The sequence below is a fragment of the Corythoichthys intestinalis genome, chromosome 2 (genome assembly GCF_030265065.1).
Source record: "Corythoichthys intestinalis isolate RoL2023-P3 chromosome 2, ASM3026506v1, whole genome shotgun sequence".
Lineage (NCBI taxonomy): Eukaryota > Metazoa > Chordata > Actinopteri > Syngnathiformes > Syngnathidae > Corythoichthys > Corythoichthys intestinalis.
Window position 1 is genome coordinate 40,941,831 of NC_080396.1, and position 21,041 is coordinate 40,962,871.

Here is a 21,041-nt window from a genome sequence, read left to right on the forward strand (position 1 = left end):
AAAGGTATGGAGAGGACTATCAGCACGCATTATAAGGATGCCATAGTGTTCCGCTTTTGGCTGTAAAAGAGGACAATATTAGGAAAAACGAAGGGCATCGAGCAAGACAGCAGATGCTACACAGCGACCCATTTCGCCCGACCATAGGCTTTGTCTGTAAGCAAAATGGAAAAATAACAGAAACAACTCAACACCAGCAGAGAGATACTGTAGCAACTTTAGGCAGTGTGCGCCTATTTTAGTTTTGCTTTTTATACCTATATTATATCTATCAGCATTTGTCTGCTGTGCGCTAACAGTGCCTGCTAACTTTGTGCACAAACCTTTGAATATTTGTCTTTGATATGATAAATGATTTGTCACCACACTGATTCTTCTTCTAGTGAAGATGCTAAATTTAATGGTTGTCTCTGTTCAGCTCAAACTGTTAGACTTTGCTTGCAGTCGGTCTGGCACCCAGTACATAATTTAGGAAAAGACTTATCACTCGAACATTTTAATTTGCCTAAATTGATTAATATATCAAAATTCTAAACCTTCTCTGGCATTCTGAAGTCCTGACTTACAATTTGTAGGTTAACTCTGGTACAAAAGAACCAGTGGATCTGACTTCACGTTCTTTCCAAAATGTCAGTGTCTTGGAGTATGTCATTTTCTGTTCTTTAACATTATTTTCTCCGTTATCAGAGATTTTGGAAATTTGTGATTTGCATATTTAAATCTTTGATCTACCATCTTTCACATCAAGGTCATTTATACCAAAATTTTACAATTACATTTAGTGTCCAAATGCACATTATAAATGTGATCACGTTTAGTGACGATTACACATTCTCTCTGGCTTTTGTGTGTTGTTTTTGTTAATGTAGCGCTTGAAAATAAATGTAAAAACAATATATTGTGTTTGTGAGATTTTTGTTTAACTTCTGCAAATAGTTCTCTAAATTACAATATTTGCATTTGCGATAACAGTCGAACAAAATGTTTAATTCTAATGAAACAAAAATTGCTGACGTTTGGCAGAAACCTTGCATCTCCAAAACCAGCAACTTTGTTCCGGCATTAACATTGCACCTAGAACGAGAGCAAGCCATTTCCAACACTTTACATGTATCCATATCATTTAAAGGATGGACTGGTCAATCGTATAAATCTGTGACAAACTATGAAATTTTGGAACCTAAACCAAGCGGCACAGTAGCTATAAATAGCAAGAGAGAGACTGATACATTTGCAGTAGTCTTTTAGTGCTGTATACACATTTTGCTTTAGTTTTAATTTTAAATTCCCTTGCATTACTTGTTTATTCTCACATTGTTGGTAAATCTAACATGTCAAAATTGTAAGCAATAATAAAAGCTTTGTCCCATGAATTTTTGCCATGCAACACTCATCTTTTCATAGCAGGTGGAAAGAATGTATTTATTTCACCATATCCATATATCCAACCATGATTTATTCTTTACCCTGAAAAGAAAGATGTCACTTCTAAAGATACATTGTAAATGTAATGAATAGACACACAAATACAGTACATGTATTGAAAAGTGACAAGGTGTGTCCTGTTAAGTCCATCAATGGCGACATGTTTGACAGGTGGCGTTGATTTGCACAGCTGAGGTCCACTACAGTTCATGAAGAGCTGGCAGGGGTAAGCTTGATTTGTGTTTTTATTCTGTTAGCATGATGTGAACGTTTTCCAGAAGAAGTTTTTACAAGGAGCCTTGCGATCGCGCTGGGGTAGTGATAGTCTGTTGTAGACAGCCCTCTCCTCCAGGTGCGACTGCAGCGGCTCTGCCAGTTCCTCAGGTGATGTCTCCTCTGGGATAATGTTGGTGTCCAATGCTGCTTCTAGCAAGCTGGACACCAGTTTCATTATCAGCTCTTTGCTGTGTTTGCTTAGGTCTTGTCCCTATGGAAAGAGACACATGACATCTAATTCCATTTGCAATACAGACTATTTGAATTGAGATTTCAAAGTGGAATTAGTGACTTACAACTCTCTCTCTTCATTGGACACCTCATTAAGTACCCCTGCTAAAATATATACCATTAATTTTTAATTGTAAAAAATGCATCTGAAATTTTATGTATAGTTACTACATAACACTACATAAGTTATTGTATATTTTACAGTTCTGCTAGTACAATCTTGACATTTAACAATATTTAGTATATTTTTTTTTGCTTTGTTTTGTTCCAGACCTTTTAAATAATATGAGCAGCACTGAGTACAGTGCAGTATGATGAGACTAGATTGTTTAGTTATGTTGATTGTTCAATTTTTTTGTTTGTTTGTTTGTGTACTTTTTCTAATAAATAAAATGTTGTGATTCTCAGTTAATATATTTCACTATATTAGGTTTGTGGCTTCTAACTATGCGAAGCATTTTGGAAACGCACTGCGAATGTGCTTACGCCTGACCAGACCACAATTTAAGTATTTTAAAATGCAAAAAAAAATCTCCGACAGCGTCAATCAAAAGTGACAATTTAAAAAAAAAATCTTTTTCAAGAATTTTCAGGGGTATTTAATGATAAATGCAGAGTAGCGTTGTTAGCTCACCCAAAACTATTAATAAAAGAAGACATGCATCATCCTCACCCTGTTCAGTCCCTGAATGGGGCTCCTGTCTTCCACAGGAAGCACGGCGGCTGCCCTGACACTGAGCAGAACCCCCATGAAGGCTGCTAACACAACCAGGATCTGCATGGTGGAACTTTGGAGAGAGGCGCTGGGAACAGGCAGAGATCTGGAGAAAGAGATGGGAGTAGTGGGAGTGGAAGTAGTATTGGTAGTCGTGGAAGTAGTAGTAGCAGTAGGAGAGCTCAGCTGGTGGTCACAAATATTTTGAAGCTGAAGAGATGCTGCTTTCCTTTCAGTCGCTGACTCTTTTTATATAGCTGTCTGACGTGGAAGGTGGAGGGAGTGTGACGGAGGGGGTACGTGTGCATGAGTTTGAGAGTGGGTGTGAGTGTCTGAAAGGTGATGAGGATGGGTCTGAGCAGAACAAATGGAAATAGAGAACAGTTAACCGGTATGCCAAGTAACGAGGTGGGCACATTATTGTGGTCCATCTGTAGTAATAGACACGTCACCATACCACCTACGCCCCCGAAACTTGGATGATGAGGACTTCCAAAGGCAATTCAAAGGTTACATTTCCCCTGAAGCATCACTTAAACGTTTGAAGTAACCACACCTGGGTTGCTGTCAATGATGTTGCACTTGTTTCTCCTAGCTTTTGATGAGTTGTGTGACACCTTCAAATGACAATCGAACGGTCTGACACTAGACGTGACTTCAAAACCACATAACAAAGTTTGGCCTGAGTAAACGTTGAGAGAACAAGGTAGACAATCTTCTTTAGCGAGGAGATTGAGCTGAGGTTTAACCTAACACGCCACTCTAACAATACCATTTTTATATACTTTCATGAACAATTGTGCTCTGATAGGTGCTGCCTGTGCCTTGAAAATATGTTCCAACGGCACCTTTGAACCTTTACTGTCATAGTCAGCCCCTGTCATCTTGCAGCTTTAGTTAGATAGGTAGCAATGGAATCAAATTCAGTTTATTTTATACGAGTACTGATGTGATTAAGCACAAACAGATTAAAAGCGAGCAAAACGATCAAAACATCGATCAACATCGTTATTTGTTAGATATGCACTTTTGTTAAAAAGAATGATTTTCATTCAAACGTCTACAGTGTCTCAGCAACAAAACTGTCAGAAACTAAAACTAGTATTTTCTATTGCTTTAGAATAAATGTAACTGATTGCATTTAAACTGTACATTCAGTGGTATGAAAAAGTATCTGAACCTTTTGGAATGGGGGAACGGAATTTTGGGACACTCCACAAAAGTTTTGGCAAGATATTTTGTGGACTGATGAAACCAAAGTTGAATTGTTTGGGAGTAACACACAACGTCATGTGGGGAGTTAAAATGGAACAGCTCATCAACACCTGACATCCCCACCGTAAAGCATGGTGGAGGGAGCATCATGATTTGGGGCTATTTTGCTGCCTCAGGGCCTGGACAACCATTAGTCATTAATGGAAGAATGAATTCAAAAGTTGATTAGGATGTTTTGCAGGAAAACCTGAGGTCGTCTGTCAGGCAGTTGAAGCTAAAAAGAGGATGGATGCTGCAACAAGACAATTATCCAAAACACAGAAATAAACCAACTTCAGAATGGTTTCAGAAGAACAAAACGCACGTTCTATAGTGGCCAAGTCAAAGTCCAGACTTGAATCCCACTGAGATGCTGTTGCATGATATAAAGACGACGATTCATGTCAGACATCCCAGAAATCTGACTGAACCACAGCAATTTTGGAAAGAAGAATGCGCCAAGATTAGTCAGACTGATTTGCAGCTACAGGAAGCGTCTGGTTGAAGTTATTGCTGCTAAAGGGCTTATTATACTTATTTTTCCCCATTCTGTCATTGTTTTCATACTATACATTAAAATATGAAAACCTATCAATGTTTGGGTGGTTTTAGTGAAAGCAGACCGTTTTTTTTCATTTGTGTGATTTTGACAAAGATCAAACTCATTTGATGGTGATTTTATGCAGAAATGTGAGCAATTCCAAAAGGTCTGGATACTTTTTCATACCACTGTATGTAGTAAATAAATAGGTCCTTGAACAGAATTTTAGCAGACCTTGTAAATATTATATATTTGCCCGAAGACTCCATGTTGTACCGTCAAAAAATCAGTGATTTACACGTATTTCTTAAAGGAGTGAATAACAGTTAGTCCCTCACACATTTCCTTCAACTATCAGGCTAAGAGGAAAAAAGTACATTGTATTGAACCGAACACTGCCACCAATGTCAACAGTCCCCCCGCCACCATGTACTATAATTTCCTAGAGATAACACATGATAGCAGCAAAGTGGCTACTTTTGTCAAAATATAGCTCCTCAACTATACTTCAAAATAAGTCCACCAACCCCCGTTCCCCGCCAAAAATATGTGTCCAAAAATTGATCTGTGAGGAGTCAAATAAATATTATAAACAAGCACACACAAAAAATCCGTTACATGACTGCTTAAGAAATTTTTGATAAAACTAAGAAAATTTAGACACATTGATTCCTTACCACTGTTGCCACAGCACATTCGTGTGTCAAGACACAGTGATCCCTTACTACTGTTGCCACAGCACATTTGTCTGTCAAGAGAGAATGTTGGGCTGGCACGCCAAAACTAAGAGCCATAATTTTCGATTTTTATTATGTTGTTGTAGTAAACAGGCCAGTAGAAAACTGTCAGAAAAACAGGACATGCCTACTAATATATTGTGGTTTGTTGTATAATATTCTTTTACTTAATAGGGAATTTCATGTTACTAATGATTTAATGTGCATAGTCCATAACAGCCCAGTCAACATTTTGAGTTCCACAGCTACTACAATATGACATACTGGCCAGATGAAATGGGGGGGCACCATGGGTATCGGGTTCGCATGTTCTCCACGTGCTTGCGTGGATTTTCTGTATAATCCAATTTGCACCTTCGTTTCACAGATCAATCTTGAGTAATTCAAAATCAGTGATTTGCAAACGTGTAGTCCACAACCCACGAGGGTAACAGAGGGATCGCTATTGGTATGCAAAGGATTTGCCAAATTAAATGTTCCAATAGTTTAAACTTTTTTTATACAGTTGTAAGGAAAAGTATCCGAACCTTTCGGAATTCCTCACATTTCTGCATAAAATCACCATCAATCAGCAAGTGCCTCTTTGCGAACATTAAACGAGCAACATTGTTTTTTTTTTAGACAGCAGTGGAGTCCTCCGATGAACACCATTCTTGGCCATAGTTTTACATATAGTTGATGTGTGCAGTGAGATATTGGACTGTGCCAGTGATTCCTGTAAGTCTTCAGCAGATACTGTGGGGTTATTTTTAACCTGTCTGAGTATTCTGCGCTGAACTCTTGGCATCATCTTTGTTAGACGGCCACTCCTTGGGAAAGGAGCTACAGTGCCAAACTCTGCATTTGTAGACTACTTCTCTGACTGTCGACTGATGAACATCCAGACTTTTAGAGATGGTTTTGCATCCTTTCCCAGCTTTATACAAATCAAAAATCCCTGATCGTAGATCTTCAGGCAGCTCTTTTGACTGAGTCATGATGCACGTCAGACAATGCTTCTCACCATGACAATTCTTACCAGGTGTGTGTTTTATAGTGGGCAGGGCATCTTTAAACCACTCATCAGTGATTGGGCACACACCTGACTTAAACTGTTTGGTAAAAATTGGTTTCAATTGCTCTTTAAGTCTCCTAAGGCAGAGGGTTCACTTACTTATTTTTTCCCCCCTTTTGTCATTGTTTCTATGCTATCCTCATTAAAAAAATGAAAACCCTTCAATGTTTGGGGGGTTTTAATTAAAGCAGACACTGTATTTTCATCTGTCTTATTTTGACAAAGATCACATTTTGATGGCGATTTTATGCAGAAATGTGCGAAATTCCAAAAGGTTGATATTTTCATACCACTGTACCATCTCAAATTACATTTGTAACTACCGCCAATCTTTTTTCAAACCTTTCACAAAAATCATAATTGTAAACGTTGTACAGTTTAAATTCTACTAGCATTTTGCACATATTTTTTGTATCTTGCTTTTAAATGTGAATCAAATACTCATTATGTTTTCTGCAAGAACAAAATAGATCCTCAGGACCATGAACTGGAACTGTACCAAATGACTGTTTTTGCTAAATTTGAGTTTGATCCTTAGTTCTTTCAATGTGGAAAGGTTTGTATAAAAGACATGCATTTTATGCCAATTCACTTTGTTTTATAATGCAAATTAAAAAAAAAATGTATTCACTACACTTAAACAGTTAATGACAGCTAAAGTAACACCAGCATTATATTTGTATATCCCAAGTTGACAAGTTTTAGTTCACGTCTCAAGAACTCATGTGGCGACCATCTTGAAAATGTATCCACCATATGTTTGTGTTCAATCCTACAACATATTAGGTAAAGGTAAGACTTTGAGGGTCATTGACATTGGGGAAAACGACCACCATGTTATATTGAAACTAGCTAGAATGCTTGAGTTGTTCAGAATTGGTGATTCTACAAGAAAATTTACAGTTCTATCTAAACTCTGGATATATCTGCTCAAATATAAAGAATATTTCTTCAAATCTTGGCTTTAGTTCTGTACTATGTATATTTGAGTCAGGAAAAGCATGAAAATTATTAGGTATGTGTTGGGAATTATTCGGATTTATCCTTTTAAATATCTGACACAAAAAAATCCTAATATGTTTAAATCTTTGGGACAGTGGCTCACTGCAAATAGTCTTCATCTTCATAAAGTATAAGACTGCTAACTTGACTGTGGGAATGTTTGTGGCTGCACTGTAAAAGTTATGACTTACTTTACAGGATGCTTGCACAGTAAATTGTTTTTTCCCCCTATTATATAATCTTTGTCAACTACTACCAAAAAGTAAAAAAGATGGGGGAAAGTGACATATAACTGGTAAGAATGAGTCTTACCTTACTTCATGGTAGCAGATCTTAAATGTGCTGCTGTGACGTGTGCAGACAAGGCCACTGGCAGAGAGATCACACCTTCCTTCCATCCTACTAAGTCATCTCGGTCGGTGTGAACAAATTGATTGGCTGTGCGTTCAGATCTGTTTTTGACCTGTTTTGCTCACACTCTATATGATATTTGGATGGCCCCGAGCCAATTCAGAGATTAAACAAGCTGAAAAGCTACAAATATGGAATCAAGCTTTGTACATAAAAGTGTCTGGACCATGAAAAAGAAGTCGCTGAGAAGGTACAGCTCATAAATTCACACGATATCAATCTACGTGATAATTACACTTATTATAAGTACTGTTACATCACAGTTCAACAACCACACATACAGCATATGAAATGGTGGCACAAAAGCTGGCAAAGTTCCATGCAAAAAATAAGATTTTTTTTTCTTTTTCTTTTTCAAGATGTGTTCATTTCAGGAGGAAGGTGTATATTTTGGATGTTGTTGTAAATAGCAACATATTTTTGAGAAAAAAGTCAAAACATCACAAGAATATATAAAAGAATTTGTCCGTCTTGTGTAGCTAAGGATTTTTTTAATTAAAAAAACAAAAAACTGTTCCTTATTTTGGAGAAAATGACCATAAATGTTTAATTTTGTAACCCTATCCAATTACTGCATGTTACAATAATATATGTGAAAGATATACTAATTTTAATAGTATTTTACAAGGGGAAAATGGCATGTTTGGAAAAAAATATTTGTGCCAGGCTCCCTCTACGAGCTAAATTGGAACCTATAGGTAACAACAGGACCATATGTCAGCAATAATGTAATCATTCAGCCCTATGACAAAAAAAAAAATAATAATAATAATAAAGATCCGGCTGTGAGGATCGATGCTTATACATAGAATACGCCGGACAAATTTCATTCGGATCCATAGCTGAAAAACAGAGGAGCAGCAATTTCAGTTAGCGTCCTCCTCAAAACAAAGAACAAGACGATCAAATTAGGCGAGAACTTGAGACCTCCCTCCTTGCTGTCTAAAAATGAATGTGAATAAAATTTCTCCCTCCCTCCCAAAGCCTAGTGACGGTAAGCATTACAGAAAATGAATGGATGGATGTGTTGCAAAAAAATAAAATGTTAAATCAATTGAAAGATAAAATGAGAAAATTTAATTTTTAGAATAGAAAAGGGGGGCTGTGTTTTTTTTTTTGGGGGGGGGGGGGGGGGGGGGCAAAATGGCAATTTTTAAGGGTCGTATTAAAAATTGTTAAAGCAGCCCTGATGTTGCTTTATTGAATAGGACACACATTTTCTATCCACTTGTCTCAATCTTTCTTTTCAAACTTTTTCTATAAACGAAACCAACTAAAAAATAGAATATAAGGTCCTCTAACAAACTGTCAAGTGACTAAGACCATCCGTTATTACAATTTAAGAGTTAAAGCGTACACTCATTAACTAATGCAAAATTGGGCGATAAGTTGATATCTAAATAAACCAAACAAAAAATACTGGTGTGGCTAGACATACATGCATTTCCACAATAGAATAATCACATCAGGTTTACTCGTGGCACGGACATAAATCTATGATCACCCGGTGTGCCTCAATGTTATGCTCACCCAACATCAAATTAACGGCTGCCATCTGGCGTCTAGAACGTGGAAGTTCAACACAGACTGCAGCCACGCGATCATTTCCTCCCTTTATTTGTTTGTTTTTGTTTAGTCAAAACGCTTCTGAGAACTGCAACCACTGCCTAGCTGATTTAACTGTGATTTCGTCTCAGACTAAGAAGAAAGGCACACCCTTCAAATCAAACATACCAACTTACAGCCAATGTATGTTAAAAACATTATAATAAGTATTTATGCACTAAAAATAATATTGTCCCATAGTATATATTGTTGATTCTGGCTTGTTTAACATTTAGTTGGATTTATCGTAAATGCCAACTGGTCCAAACCACACATCTGTTAATGTTCCATCTAGTGGAAAAGCATTTCATAGTTCCACCTGTCACTATGTCGCTGGAAAACAGACCAAGAGTTGTACATAAGAATAATGATAGAGCATTTAATTGAAATTGAATAGTTGCCCATGCATGATGATAGCTCAATGTTTGGGAATAATTTCTATGAAAGGACTTGTCAGACCTTTGCACTGTAAATACTAGATCGAGCTGCAAAGCCAGAATTACTCAATAGTGTCCATTTCAAATTCATAATTACCTGTGTGTTAACAGATTTAATACAGTACAAAAGTTTTATTTAAAAAAAAAAAAAAAAAAAAAAAAAAAAGACTTACAGCAATTGGTTTCAGATGTTGGCCAAAACACTGCTCTGAAATATAGTGGAGCTCCACATTAAGGCTTAATAGTACAAGCTTCCTCCCATTAGTCAAAGTCCTAGTAATTGCATAATTATTTAGCATTTTATCAACTGTTGTAGCTTGTCTTTTACATGTGAAGCTTATCATCCATACCAAAGCACAGCATCAAGCAGTTGTTGGATTTTTAAGTGAGAATTTTCTACCTGGCTGTTGATGCATACTTATCCAAATTCAACAAAGAGATCATAGAGGTACATTGGCTTCTAAAAACATGAGGATGCGTTTGTTTTCTCAATGTATGCAGACGGCATGCACTGACATTCCTATAGACAGAACATAAAAGTGCAGCAATAATAGCATGTAATACATTGCGCAAGAACTGCGCACGGATGCAATTTGAAGATTACGTCCTTCAGCATGAGGTCAGGGTTGGATGGCGTCATCATCAGTGCTCATGAGACGAGTTCAGAATGAACATAAACGGACAACATCAGGAAATAAACCGATGTTGTGTAGGACTGGAAGGACAAAGAAACAGCAATTGCACCTACCCCACGAATAAACTTTGATATGTTAAGGAGGCTATTGTATTGAGGTGATCTAAATGGATCTGAGGAGGAGCTGTATGTACTTGTTCAGAGGAGCTGGTAGAGGATGAAAACGCTGTTCTGCTGTGGCCAATCAAGCTTCTTTGAGTACCTGCCAATAAACGTGGAAAAGTAGGAAAGATGATGGATTAGACACGTTTCAATTTTTGTTGAGCAAAGGAACGTGTTTTACAGTTAATACATATCCAACAGTACAACACCGGACAAAAGGTGCCACTAAAAAGTAACGTAGTCAAAACTTGACTCCAGAGTAATGCCCAACAGTATGCAACAGTCTTTCTTATGCGACCGCCTGTTACAAGAATTAGGTTTCATGTGAGACAAAAATAAAGCAGATAGTTAAGATTTTCCAGTCTTAGATTTCAACCAAAATACCTTCATTAGGGTCTCCATTTCAAGTCTGCACCCTTAAGTTAAAACTGTGGCGAAAGTGTATGAAAATGAGTGAATAATAAACAATGTCCGCCACTCAATTCTGGTGTGATGGATGCTGCAATGTTTGTTTGCTACTGCTTCTCACGCCAACCCATTGCTCTAAATGCTTATCTACTTGTAATCTCAGAGCTATTCAAAAGTTTTATGTTAACTCACCTTTTGCTGTGGGATGTCTAGCTACTGCTGATAACGGTTAGCACTGTTTGGCTATTGGGTACCACGGAGTGAGCCGAGGACTCTTCTCCATGATGAAATGTCACTCAGACATGCCTCCTTCACACATATTTTCCCAATTAATCCTGTAATTGATTGCATTTCCACTATCAAGAAGAAAGGATTGGTGCACAAGGGTAGTGGATAAAACATGGCTAAGCTTTGCTAGGAACTTCATTCCCCCTCTGTGGTCAAATCGCTGTATTACTACTGTAGCTGGCTCTTGCCACTACCACATTGTAAAGTTTTTTTTTTTTGTTTTTTTTAAACAATTGAGTTTTAAAAATGCATTTTTAATCAAACATTTTAAGGGCTAGAAAGCAACGAAGTGATCCTGCAGTATGGATATTGCCAAAAGAAACTAAAATACATATTACCATCACGAAAGACTGAAATGCTTGCAAGTATGTCATGTTGATGCTATCTTTCATTCACCGTTGCACGTTGCTATCCTTAGGTCAGCTTACGACATTGTCCTCCTACCAGCAATGTCTACTTTAGCTTCAGATGATTCGCCACTATGTTGTGTGTTCTAAAACATATTTTTGTTTCTTTCTGGAATATCATTGTACTTCTGGGTTATTTTGTTGATTTATAATCCTTTAAAATGTTGAAGGAATTCATTTTTTTTTTAAAGCCAATCTTTTTCAACTGATTCCAATCCTCTGAAAAATGGTGTGATCAGACTGATTTCTGATCAAGTGATCAGATCGGGGAAATCTTTATTTTGAGCATTCTCGAAGGTTGGGATTAACACAAATTCCCTGCCCTCTCAAAAATAGTTGTCAACAGGTGACTTTGTTGGGGACAGTTTCTAAAATGTTTGCTTCAACCCCGCTAGTTCAATGAGAATCAAAGTTAAAAAATATATATATAAAAAAAATATATATATATATATAGAGATATATATACTGTATGTGAGTGACCTGTTGGGGCATTGGTTCTATATAGATAACCGCAGAAATTTTGGTGGCCAGTTGATAATGGTCGCTAAAGTTATCATCCTATAATGATGGAAAAAGGAGGGGGGAAAAGGACTGTCCAGTAGTATCAACTATCCACCAAAGGCGGGTCCTAAAAGCCTGTGCAATGGTCATGACTTATTAAGCTGTTTTGAGAGTTTAGGATAAAACATGCATGTCTTGGAGAATAACATAACATTATGCATTCCGCAGGGTCATTAGCACTTGCATTCATACGGCATTATTTAGGAAGATTTAATAATGAACAATAAATTAATTTGCCATCAAAGGCTTGTTTTGTTGTTCTATGGTTTGAAAAGTCACAAAAGCAAAAGATATCGCTAAAACAATGTTGATTTCATTGTCGAATAATGTTCAACACAGTTCTCGTCAACAACCTTTTTTCTGACTAGAAAGGGAACTTGTGGAGTCTTTAGTTAAAGTGCTATTCATGTCCCTGTCAAAGCTGTTAAGGACAAAAGGGTGGCACAGACACAACAAAGTAAGCTCTGTTTAGGCTAATGTGAAGTCATGACAAGTGGCTTCTTTGGCATTTTATGAGGACTAAATATTAACAAACTTTTAACTTCCCAGTTACAATCATATAAACTCCCTACCATTGAGAATACTAACCTTTCTCGCAAACTCAGGAAGCACGAATGCTGCTTTGTGAATCTCCGTGTTATAATATTTCAGGTTCATGCTTTCCAGTTCTCCTTTTGACAGTTCTTTCACCGGCTTTTGGAAATGTGTTTCCTGAAAGGGGAGCGATAATTTGACATTAATTATAAAATCAATCACAGAGAAACGACAAGCTAGTTTTCTAACTTGGGGAAAAACACTTACGGGGTTCTTGCTGCAGAGCATGAATCCAATTTGGCCACTGGGATAAGTTGGGATTGTGCCGTAGGCATAGTCCACTACTGGGAATAAGCTTTTGCAGAAGGTTTGCATTTCTTTTATCAGATCCAAATGCAGCCATTGACACTCTCCTGTGCACATTACAAGAACTGTTTTGAACTCATGTATGTGCTATACTAATCAGACTTAAGAACAAGGCTGAAACATTAAAAGTTAATTCCTACTCTGCCTCTCCAGTTATTGAAACAAAAACTTTAATTTGGGAACATGAGATGCCTGGAACATACAGCTGTTGAAATGGCCTTGTTTATTCAGCTTATTTCGTCTCCTTGACCCTATTGCCCTACATATTAAATATTGTGGCACACCGCCACAACAAAATAAAAGCTGCCATGCCGTGCAAAGGAGATGTTTTTTTTTTTTTTTTTTAAATTAAAAAAAAATAAAATAAAATAAAAATTAAAGGCTGTTTCAAAGTAACGGCAGCCTAATGTGAAGGGTTCAGCGACAACATATAGACCCCACTCACATGACGTCACAACCACGCCTCCGCGCCATGTTGTCCGTCTACTCGTCATGTTAATGCATTATCGCTTCGTAAATTCCTCCTATTATGCGTGTTTTTCTGCTCGTTAACATTAATAATCATAATGGTGAAGGCGTGTGTGGCGGTTGGTTGCAGAGACAGAGAATATAGACGGAGAGACTTCAAGTTCTACCGTATTCCGAGAGACCCGGAGAGGAGAGCGAGATGGACTGCTGCAATTCGACGAGAAAACTGGGCTCCAAACGATTACCACAGATTATGTAGTAGTTATTTTATATCTGGTAAGATGCATTTAATATATATTTAGCGGGTTTTGGGCTGACAACCACAATTAAGATCATTGCGAGGCTAATCGCCGACAACATACAGTTTCAAATTCAAGATGCTTATTTCTTCCATCATCATTACATTTTGAATAATATTTAGCTGGTACCAAGTGAAAGAAGCTGGCCTCGTTTACGGATAATCAGTTAAACAGGTGTGTCCAAACCTTTTGCAAAGGGGCCAGATTTGGTGTGGTAAAAATGCGGGGGGCTACCTTGGCTGATTCACATAGAACAATATATTTAAACAAATTTTAGCAAGCCCTTCTGTGTGTCACATTTACTTTTTTTTTTTTTTTTTTTTCATTAATTCATAATTTCAACAATCTCGCTTTTGTGGCGTTCTCTTTCAACACTCGGGCTCTTGCGAAATACTGCTGCTGTGAAATTAAACTAGCTTCAAGTTGCTATAATTTCTCGCTGTGTATCTTCGCTGTAATGTTGTCATACATGTCAGCGTGTCTTGTTCGGTAATATTATCGCGTCACATCGAACTCTTTAAAAACAGCGACTGTCTCTTTGCAAATGAGGCAGACACAGTTGTTGCGTGTTTTATTGAAGAAATAGTCCAATATCCACCTATCCTTGAAGCGTCGGCCATCGCAGTCAACTTTTTTTTTTTTTTTATTGATTGTCGCCATTTTAGAAAATTGGAAGTAAAGGGTCACACGTGGTAATGTTGCTTAGAGTGCTGCCCTTAAAGTTTTTCAAACTTTCGTGAGAATAGGCTGATTTTGTGTGGACAAGATAGTTGTGGATATCAGGGTAGCAGATGTCAGGCAGAGAGGGCGAAGACAGCGGGTCGAAAAATATCGATTTCAGCATCAAATATGAATCTGGCGAATGGATAGACTGAAGCTTTTCCACATAACGCCTTTTATGCAACGCATCCAATGAGTTTACAGCGTCTGAAAGCACCGGGGCTTCCATGAATTGCTCTATAAACTGAACGACTAATTGAAACCATTGAGAATAGGGCTAAACAGAGACGGACAATATGGCGGGCGGATACAGCGACACGTCATTCTGTGACGTTGGTGAGTAGGGTCTATTCATTGTGTATTGTAATGTCCGTAACTATATGGGGCCACCTTAAAAGGTGATGATCGGACAGGGAGCTGTGACGTAGAGGGAAGCGAGGAGGAGATAGTGGTCGCATGTCGCGGAAGCCCGCCGTTATTTTGTTATTCCTTTTCTTTATTATTGTTGCCACAATAAAGTGGCTAAGCCAATACAGACTCCTGTCCTTCTTCCCCCCATCCGGGCCATTACTGTATTTTGGATCGGAATTTTCGGCGAAAGTGAGCGGTGGACGGCAGTCTTGTACGGAAAGGCAGGTTTGAATGAATTTGCGACGAGCGGCGGGTCAGAGTGCCGCCGCGCTAATGTGTCAACAACGCAGTCAATAGCAGAAAATGCAGGGCTGTTACAGCGGACGGATGTATGCAATCACGGCTGACAAACCCTTGATAAATGCGTTTTTTCCCCCAAGTTTCACGAGCTCTGGGACACTCGAAAAATGTCTCTCATACCTCTCCTTGCTAAGCTAAATGGTACCTCGATGTGCATTTGTGTGGAAAAGTAGTTCACGAACAACAACAAAAAAACAAAAACAACTATTTACCTTCTCACCGAAACTAGTAAAACTCTTTACACGGCAATTAGAATTTCCCCCTACACCTTGAAATGGCTCCATTACAAGGACGTAGGTTTGGTCTCAATATTGGTGGGGACGCTATAACAGTATAACCTGCATGTACACTTTTTGGTGGGAACAGGACATTAATGAAACCAAACTGATTAGGTGAACGGGGATCAGGGCTTAATTTCTCACCAATATGAACCTAATTAATTGCTAGACTACATAAATAATCAATGCAAAAATAAATCTGTATTGACTTGTACTAACTTTCACACTGCAAATTTATAACGTTTCAATCTGATGATTTTTCTTAAATATATTTGAATATTTTTTTCCATCTGGTTTTGAGTGTTAAAGACTAGTTAACAGATTAACGGGTCAGATTATTCAATTTACTTTAGGTAAATATTACCATTTGTTCTTATTAAGACCATACATCTAAAGGTTGGTCATTTTTCACCAAAATCAAGGGGGAAAATGATTTCAAATAACGTTTTGAACAATATCACTTCTTGAAAGAAGAACGTTTCTGACAAAAAAAAAAAAAAACTTTTTTAAGATTAAATATACTCACTTTTTGCTTAAAATAAGAGTGTCAAGATTATTTTCATATAGCCTTTTTTTTTATTTCAAGAAATCTGAGTAAAATTTACTTGAAGCACTGGCAGATAATTTCACTTATTTCTAGTAGATTTACACTGAAAACAAGGGAATTTAACTAGTCATCAGCCAATCAAACGTGCGTTTGAGGGGGAAAAAATTGTGTCATTGTAAGTCTGAACATAATGAAAGTAATTCACTTAATAATGGTAGGGTCAATTCTATCCTTACAAAATATGTGAAGACAATCTAAATGACCTCTATAACTGAACTCATTATATAATGTAAATAAGGTTGCTTAAAAGTTGGTGGGGACAATTTGAGCATTCTGAAAAGTTCCTAGTGTTATGTTCCTAACGTCCCTATAAAAACCTACGGCATTGGTCTATTAACAGAATGACTAGTATTGTTGTGTTAATGTAGTACATTAAGGACTACGAGATATAAGTAGTACTATTGCTACGAGAAAAAAAACGTCGTATTATTACGTAGGGTAATGTAGCTGTAATCAGTTACGCATTTTACGTACATGTACCGTAGCTGAAAGCCTGGCTAATGAAATATTTCAAATAGATCTTTGTTATGGTTCTTCTCGGGTAACAAAATGTGGGAAAAAAAATTGTTATGATACTGTATGACGCAATTTTGCCGTGGCACGACATGGTGAGGCGGTCCGACTCCGATGCAGCCCACCACCGCAGCTTCAAAAAATCCTAGGGGAAACCCTATTGGTTTCAATTTTCATTTAAGAACTGGGGTGTCCCTATGTACACATGGTAGACAGACATTCCTTTCAGTTTACCCCTATACAGTATGTGTTTGTCATAACTGTTCACATTGGCAGGTTACACCTAGTATGATAGCTTGTTACTCTGTCCTAATGGCATAACACTTACATTGGGTATTCGCAACGGGCATACCGCTTCAGAAAATGAATCACGTATGATAAAACTCGAATAAAAAGTACCCTGGGAGCAGAGAATCCCGCCGTTTGTCAATGCCGTCTTCATCAGTTGATAGTAACTTTCCTTGAATAAACTCTCAGCAGGGCCTGCACGACATTGACACAAACCTATAAATAAAAATAAGAGAAACAGACTTTGCAAGATGACACTAAACTTACCAACAGGGTCCGATGAATCAGTAATAATGACGTCAAAGGCATCTTGGTTTTGCTTCATGAACTCAAAGCCATCTCCTACATGTAGAGTGAGTTTGGGACTGAAGAAACCTTTGGCCATGCCTGGGAGGAATTTCTTTGAGACGTCAATGACATCCTATACAGGAGACAACATGCCAATGCAGTGAGCATGCGCTTTTTTGCTAAAGAGGTCGGGGTTTTCAGTTTTGGGTGGAAATATGAGGTTCACACTAAAGTCTGCTTCAATCTTTACAGGAAACCTTCCCTAAACGTTTAAATGTTCAGGTCCGATTATCAAACGTTGCAAAACATTTTGCACAATGTGCTGTTCTTTAACAAAAAGCTGACCAACAGAATGTACAGCAGGTATTTGATCCACGAATCAATCCATAAATTTCCAAAGACTTCCATATGCCTTTCTTTTACTCTTCGAGTCTCTGCCACCTGCCGATGACACTCTGCGACGGTAAGGTAAGTCAGCCTGTAGAGGTTATAGTGTTTTTGCAGTGAATTCTAAAGTTTCACTCAGAAGCCGAATATCCCCAACTCTTTGGAGCAGAGTATTTTATGATGCACAAATTTGATGTAAGTTTGCCTTTACCTCGTCGATCTCGCAGAGAACAACTGACTCCACCTGAGGATTCTTCACCACTTCTCTCAGCACACCACCATCACCACCACCAATAATGAGAACCTGTTGAAAGAGTGACATTCTTAAACAGAGCTTCAAATTAGAGAGAATGTGACATTATTAATCTTCTTATAACTATGCATTTGATTATTATTTGAAGAATAATAAAAAACTGTAGTTATCATCTCTGTTTAAATGTATAAGCTACCTTCTTGGGACAAGGGTGGCTGTACAGGGGAAGATTTGCAATCATCTCCTGGTAAGCGAACTCGTCCCTCTCCGTGCACTGGATCACTCCATCCAAAACCAACACGTTACCGTACGTTTTACTGAAATAAATTACAGTTGAGTGTTGTTAGAATTACATTCTTTAGTTTATACTTTTAAAGGAGTAACTCACAGTACATATGCTCAGACAAAAACTATCTCATTGGATCATTTTGGAGCATGCAAATCCTCAAGTTACATAACAGTCTACCCCGAAGTTATTTACAGGCATTAGTAGTAGTTATATTAGGTGTTTTCTATTTTGTCTCAAAACTACTTCAACAGCTATGCTGATGATAGCCAACACACGCAGGACTAGCAGCGTTAGCACGGGGCAGGAGCATTTAAGAACACACCTCTTGAACACCAACACGTCTTGAAACTTGGATTTCTTGTGGTAGAGGATCTCGTCAACTTCGAGACTAGTTGCTTGGCCAGGCCATAATGTGCACGTCTCTTTAAACCAACCGTCCCTGATATTGTCCATGCCGGTAACCGCAAGCTCAGGTAAACGTGTTTATAACCCAGCCAACGTGACACACGACAACGTTTTGACACTTTGCTATTCTTGACAACCATACTTGCTGCTTCGCATAGGAGCAAATCGCTGCCACCCGACGTCATTACGCACAGGTACGCGAGCCAATGGGGTGTCGGGAAACATAACATAGTTTGTTGGACTTGCCACCAAGAGGGCGCCTCCCTGAACACAGATAATAACAGTAAGTAGATTCTTGTTCAGAATCATTTAGAATGCATGCATATACATCGACTGTTAAAAAAAAAAAAAAAAAAAAAAAAAAAAAAAAAAAAGGCAGCCAAAAAGAACTGAACTAGGTATGCCAGCACGTTGAACCGCATGTGGTCAAACACATTGCCGTAGTTACCAGGGGACTCGGGAAAAACCTTAGTAAGTATGTAAATATTTAAAGAAAAAAAAATTAACTATTTATAGGTTGTGACCTACGGTAGATACACTTCGAGAAATGTGATTAATAAATAAGCAAGTTGGGACTTAATTCCAACGTCCATTCATTGCCTTACAAGGGACTTGTTGCCCCTACCAACATGGCAATTACAAAAGCATGTCAGTTAGCCGGGTTACTACAGTGTGCACATCTGTTCTATGGCTCTGAAGCCTACTAGGACTGTGAGGTGGGGAGTAGCTTAGTCAGGGCAGTACTAAACAGGGAAAACGAAGTAGTCTGTAAAAAGCTTGTATCTGAAACTACTCAAAAATAACCCAAGTAAACATGAAATGCATTTTTAAAAATCACTTTAAAAAATTTACTAAGACCTTGTCAAGGCTGTTCGATTTTTGTTTTTTGATTTGACATTCATGAATTTTAAGTTTACTTACTAGTGTGTTTCGGATAATTGCCGTATTGCACTTCAACTTGAAGACTACCTGATAACTAAAAATTACTAAAGTTGACCGGTAATTCATTTTTAACCCCGGATATTGTCCAATTCCAAAAATCCGATACCAATATCAAACCAATGCCGATATATGCGGTCGTGGATTTAACATATTACGCCACTGGATGCCTAAATGATAAATGTAACAACCTCAAGGTTTTCCAAAAAAACAGTTTGTGAAAAATGAGACGAACTTCAACTGAATTACCGAAAATGTGCCTAAATTGCACCAATATTGAAATCAAAAAGTGCAAGCATCAGTTTTCACTTCTACATTCACTTTGAAGGCAACATGCATAATGGCCCAAAACCATTAATGAAAAAACAATGTTGATATCTGATATCCTTTTGAAATTGTTTTATCGGCTATCCTATAATATCGGACAACTCTAAAAATTTGCTATAATCATTTTTTGATAAAGAGTTAAATTCATGGTTACAATCAATACCCTCCGCCCCTCCAAAATATTCAACTTTTGTCATGTTATTGCATGGATTACTCTCCCACAACTGTTGTGTATCATGCATCGTTTTTTCTTTTTAAGCGTTATCCTTGGTTCTTTTGTGAACTGCTGGATGAGCTGTTGTTGTGCTGAGGTTCATTTCTATAGGGCGGAAAACACAGACAAGACTGGAAAAGCAGTTTCTGCTCTTGCACCCCTCTGTAAAAGAAACTGCTGTATTTTAAGCCAAAACAACTGTTGAGTTTGATAGAACAATATGTCTATATGCTGCAATAGCAGATTCATGGCACATTAAGCCCCCGAACTATTTTTAATTTGTCCGTTTTACTCCAAAAACCCCCGTTTACAGACGTCGCGCAACCGCTTTTGTTTCAACCCAGCCATAAAACGAAGGTAATTAATCATATTATTCAAAATGTCTGTCGTTTTTAGATTAGAATCATTAATTGATGTCTCATATTTCGTTTAAAAAAGAAAAAAAGAATTTAAAAAAATATTCACTCACATATTTTAAACCTTTAAACAAATTATGTCACAATGAAAAAAATGGCATCTGTAAAAAAGTCACTAATAGCGACCTCATAAATATCGCTTAATTGTATTTTTTTGTTACTGTCGCATTTTCTCCGATATATTAGATGATTAATAATCGATCCAAAGAAAGAAAAATGGGGGGAAAAAAACGGTTTAAAAGGGTAAATATATGAAAAAGAAAATCTCGACCACTCCTTGATGTCTGCAATTTCTGCATCGCGACCCTTGTTATATTACCATGTTTCACCCCTAAAATCCCCCCAAAATCTGGCTGTGGCCATTCACAGCTATGTCTTGACTCTCAGTGATACATGCTACATGGAGTTTTTGGATCGAAACAAGGCAAGTACGCGATAATATCTCGATAAAGTCATGGCGTCTGTAATTTTGCTCTTGCGTGTTCTTACCTCCAGATAGGGTTTAGCTGTTTAAAAAACATTAAAAAAAAAAAAAAAATGCCCTCCTGTTCCAAATTTTTCTTCCCCCAGAAAATTGAGATTTTAAGCTTT

The 21,041-nt window shown here is 37.7% G+C and overlaps 2 protein-coding genes across 3 annotated transcripts; both read right to left on the reverse strand.

Annotated features, from left to right (window-relative positions):
• Positions 1–1,416: 1,416 nt before the first annotated feature.
• Positions 1,417–3,809, reverse strand: sst7 (somatostatin family member 7). The gene is made up of 2 exons (XM_057829666.1): positions 2,606–3,809; positions 1,417–1,912 (listed from the first exon to the last, which is right to left on the reverse strand). Exons 1-2 carry the CDS (start codon positions 2,711–2,713, stop codon positions 1,679–1,681), a joined length of 342 nt encoding a protein of 113 aa, XP_057685649.1. The 5' UTR covers positions 2,714–3,809; the 3' UTR covers positions 1,417–1,678.
• Positions 3,810–8,772: 4,963 nt separating this feature from the next.
• On the reverse strand, positions 8,773–18,703 carry srm (spermidine synthase). Of its 2 annotated transcripts, XR_009062625.1 has the most exons (9): positions 18,472–18,703; positions 18,057–18,177; positions 17,819–17,911; positions 17,200–17,353; positions 17,044–17,127; positions 12,950–13,095; positions 12,737–12,859; positions 10,517–10,584; positions 8,773–10,403 (listed from the first exon to the last, which is right to left on the reverse strand). XR_009062625.1 is itself a non-coding variant. In XM_057830726.1 (8 exons), exons 1-8 carry the CDS (start codon positions 18,600–18,602, stop codon positions 10,567–10,569), a joined length of 870 nt encoding a protein of 289 aa, XP_057686709.1. In that variant the 5' UTR covers positions 18,603–18,703; the 3' UTR covers positions 8,773–10,566. The 2 variants fall into 2 exon arrangements, 1 of the variants encoding a protein (XP_057686709.1); XM_057830726.1 differs by having other exon boundaries at positions 8,773–10,584.
• Positions 18,704–21,041: the final 2,338 nt, after the last annotated feature.

Coding starts and splice junctions, on each gene's coding strand:
- srm (XM_057830726.1), bottom strand. CDS start 18,602: ATGGACAATATCAGGGACGGTTGGTTTAAAGAGACGTGCACATTATGG. Junction 18,178..18,471: donor GACGTGTTGGTGTTCAAGAG/GTGTGTTCTTAA, acceptor AATTTATTTCAG/TAAAACGTACGGTAACGTGT. Junction 17,912..18,056: donor GCCACCCTTGTCCCAAGAAG/GTAGCTTATACA, acceptor CTCTTTCAACAG/GTTCTCATTATTGGTGGTGG.
- sst7 (XM_057829666.1), bottom strand. CDS start 2,713: ATGCAGATCCTGGTTGTGTTAGCAGCCTTCATGGGGGTTCTGCTCAGT. Junction 1,913..2,605: donor CCATTCAGGGACTGAACAGG/GTGAGGATGATG, acceptor CTCTTTCCATAG/GGACAAGACCTAAGCAAACA.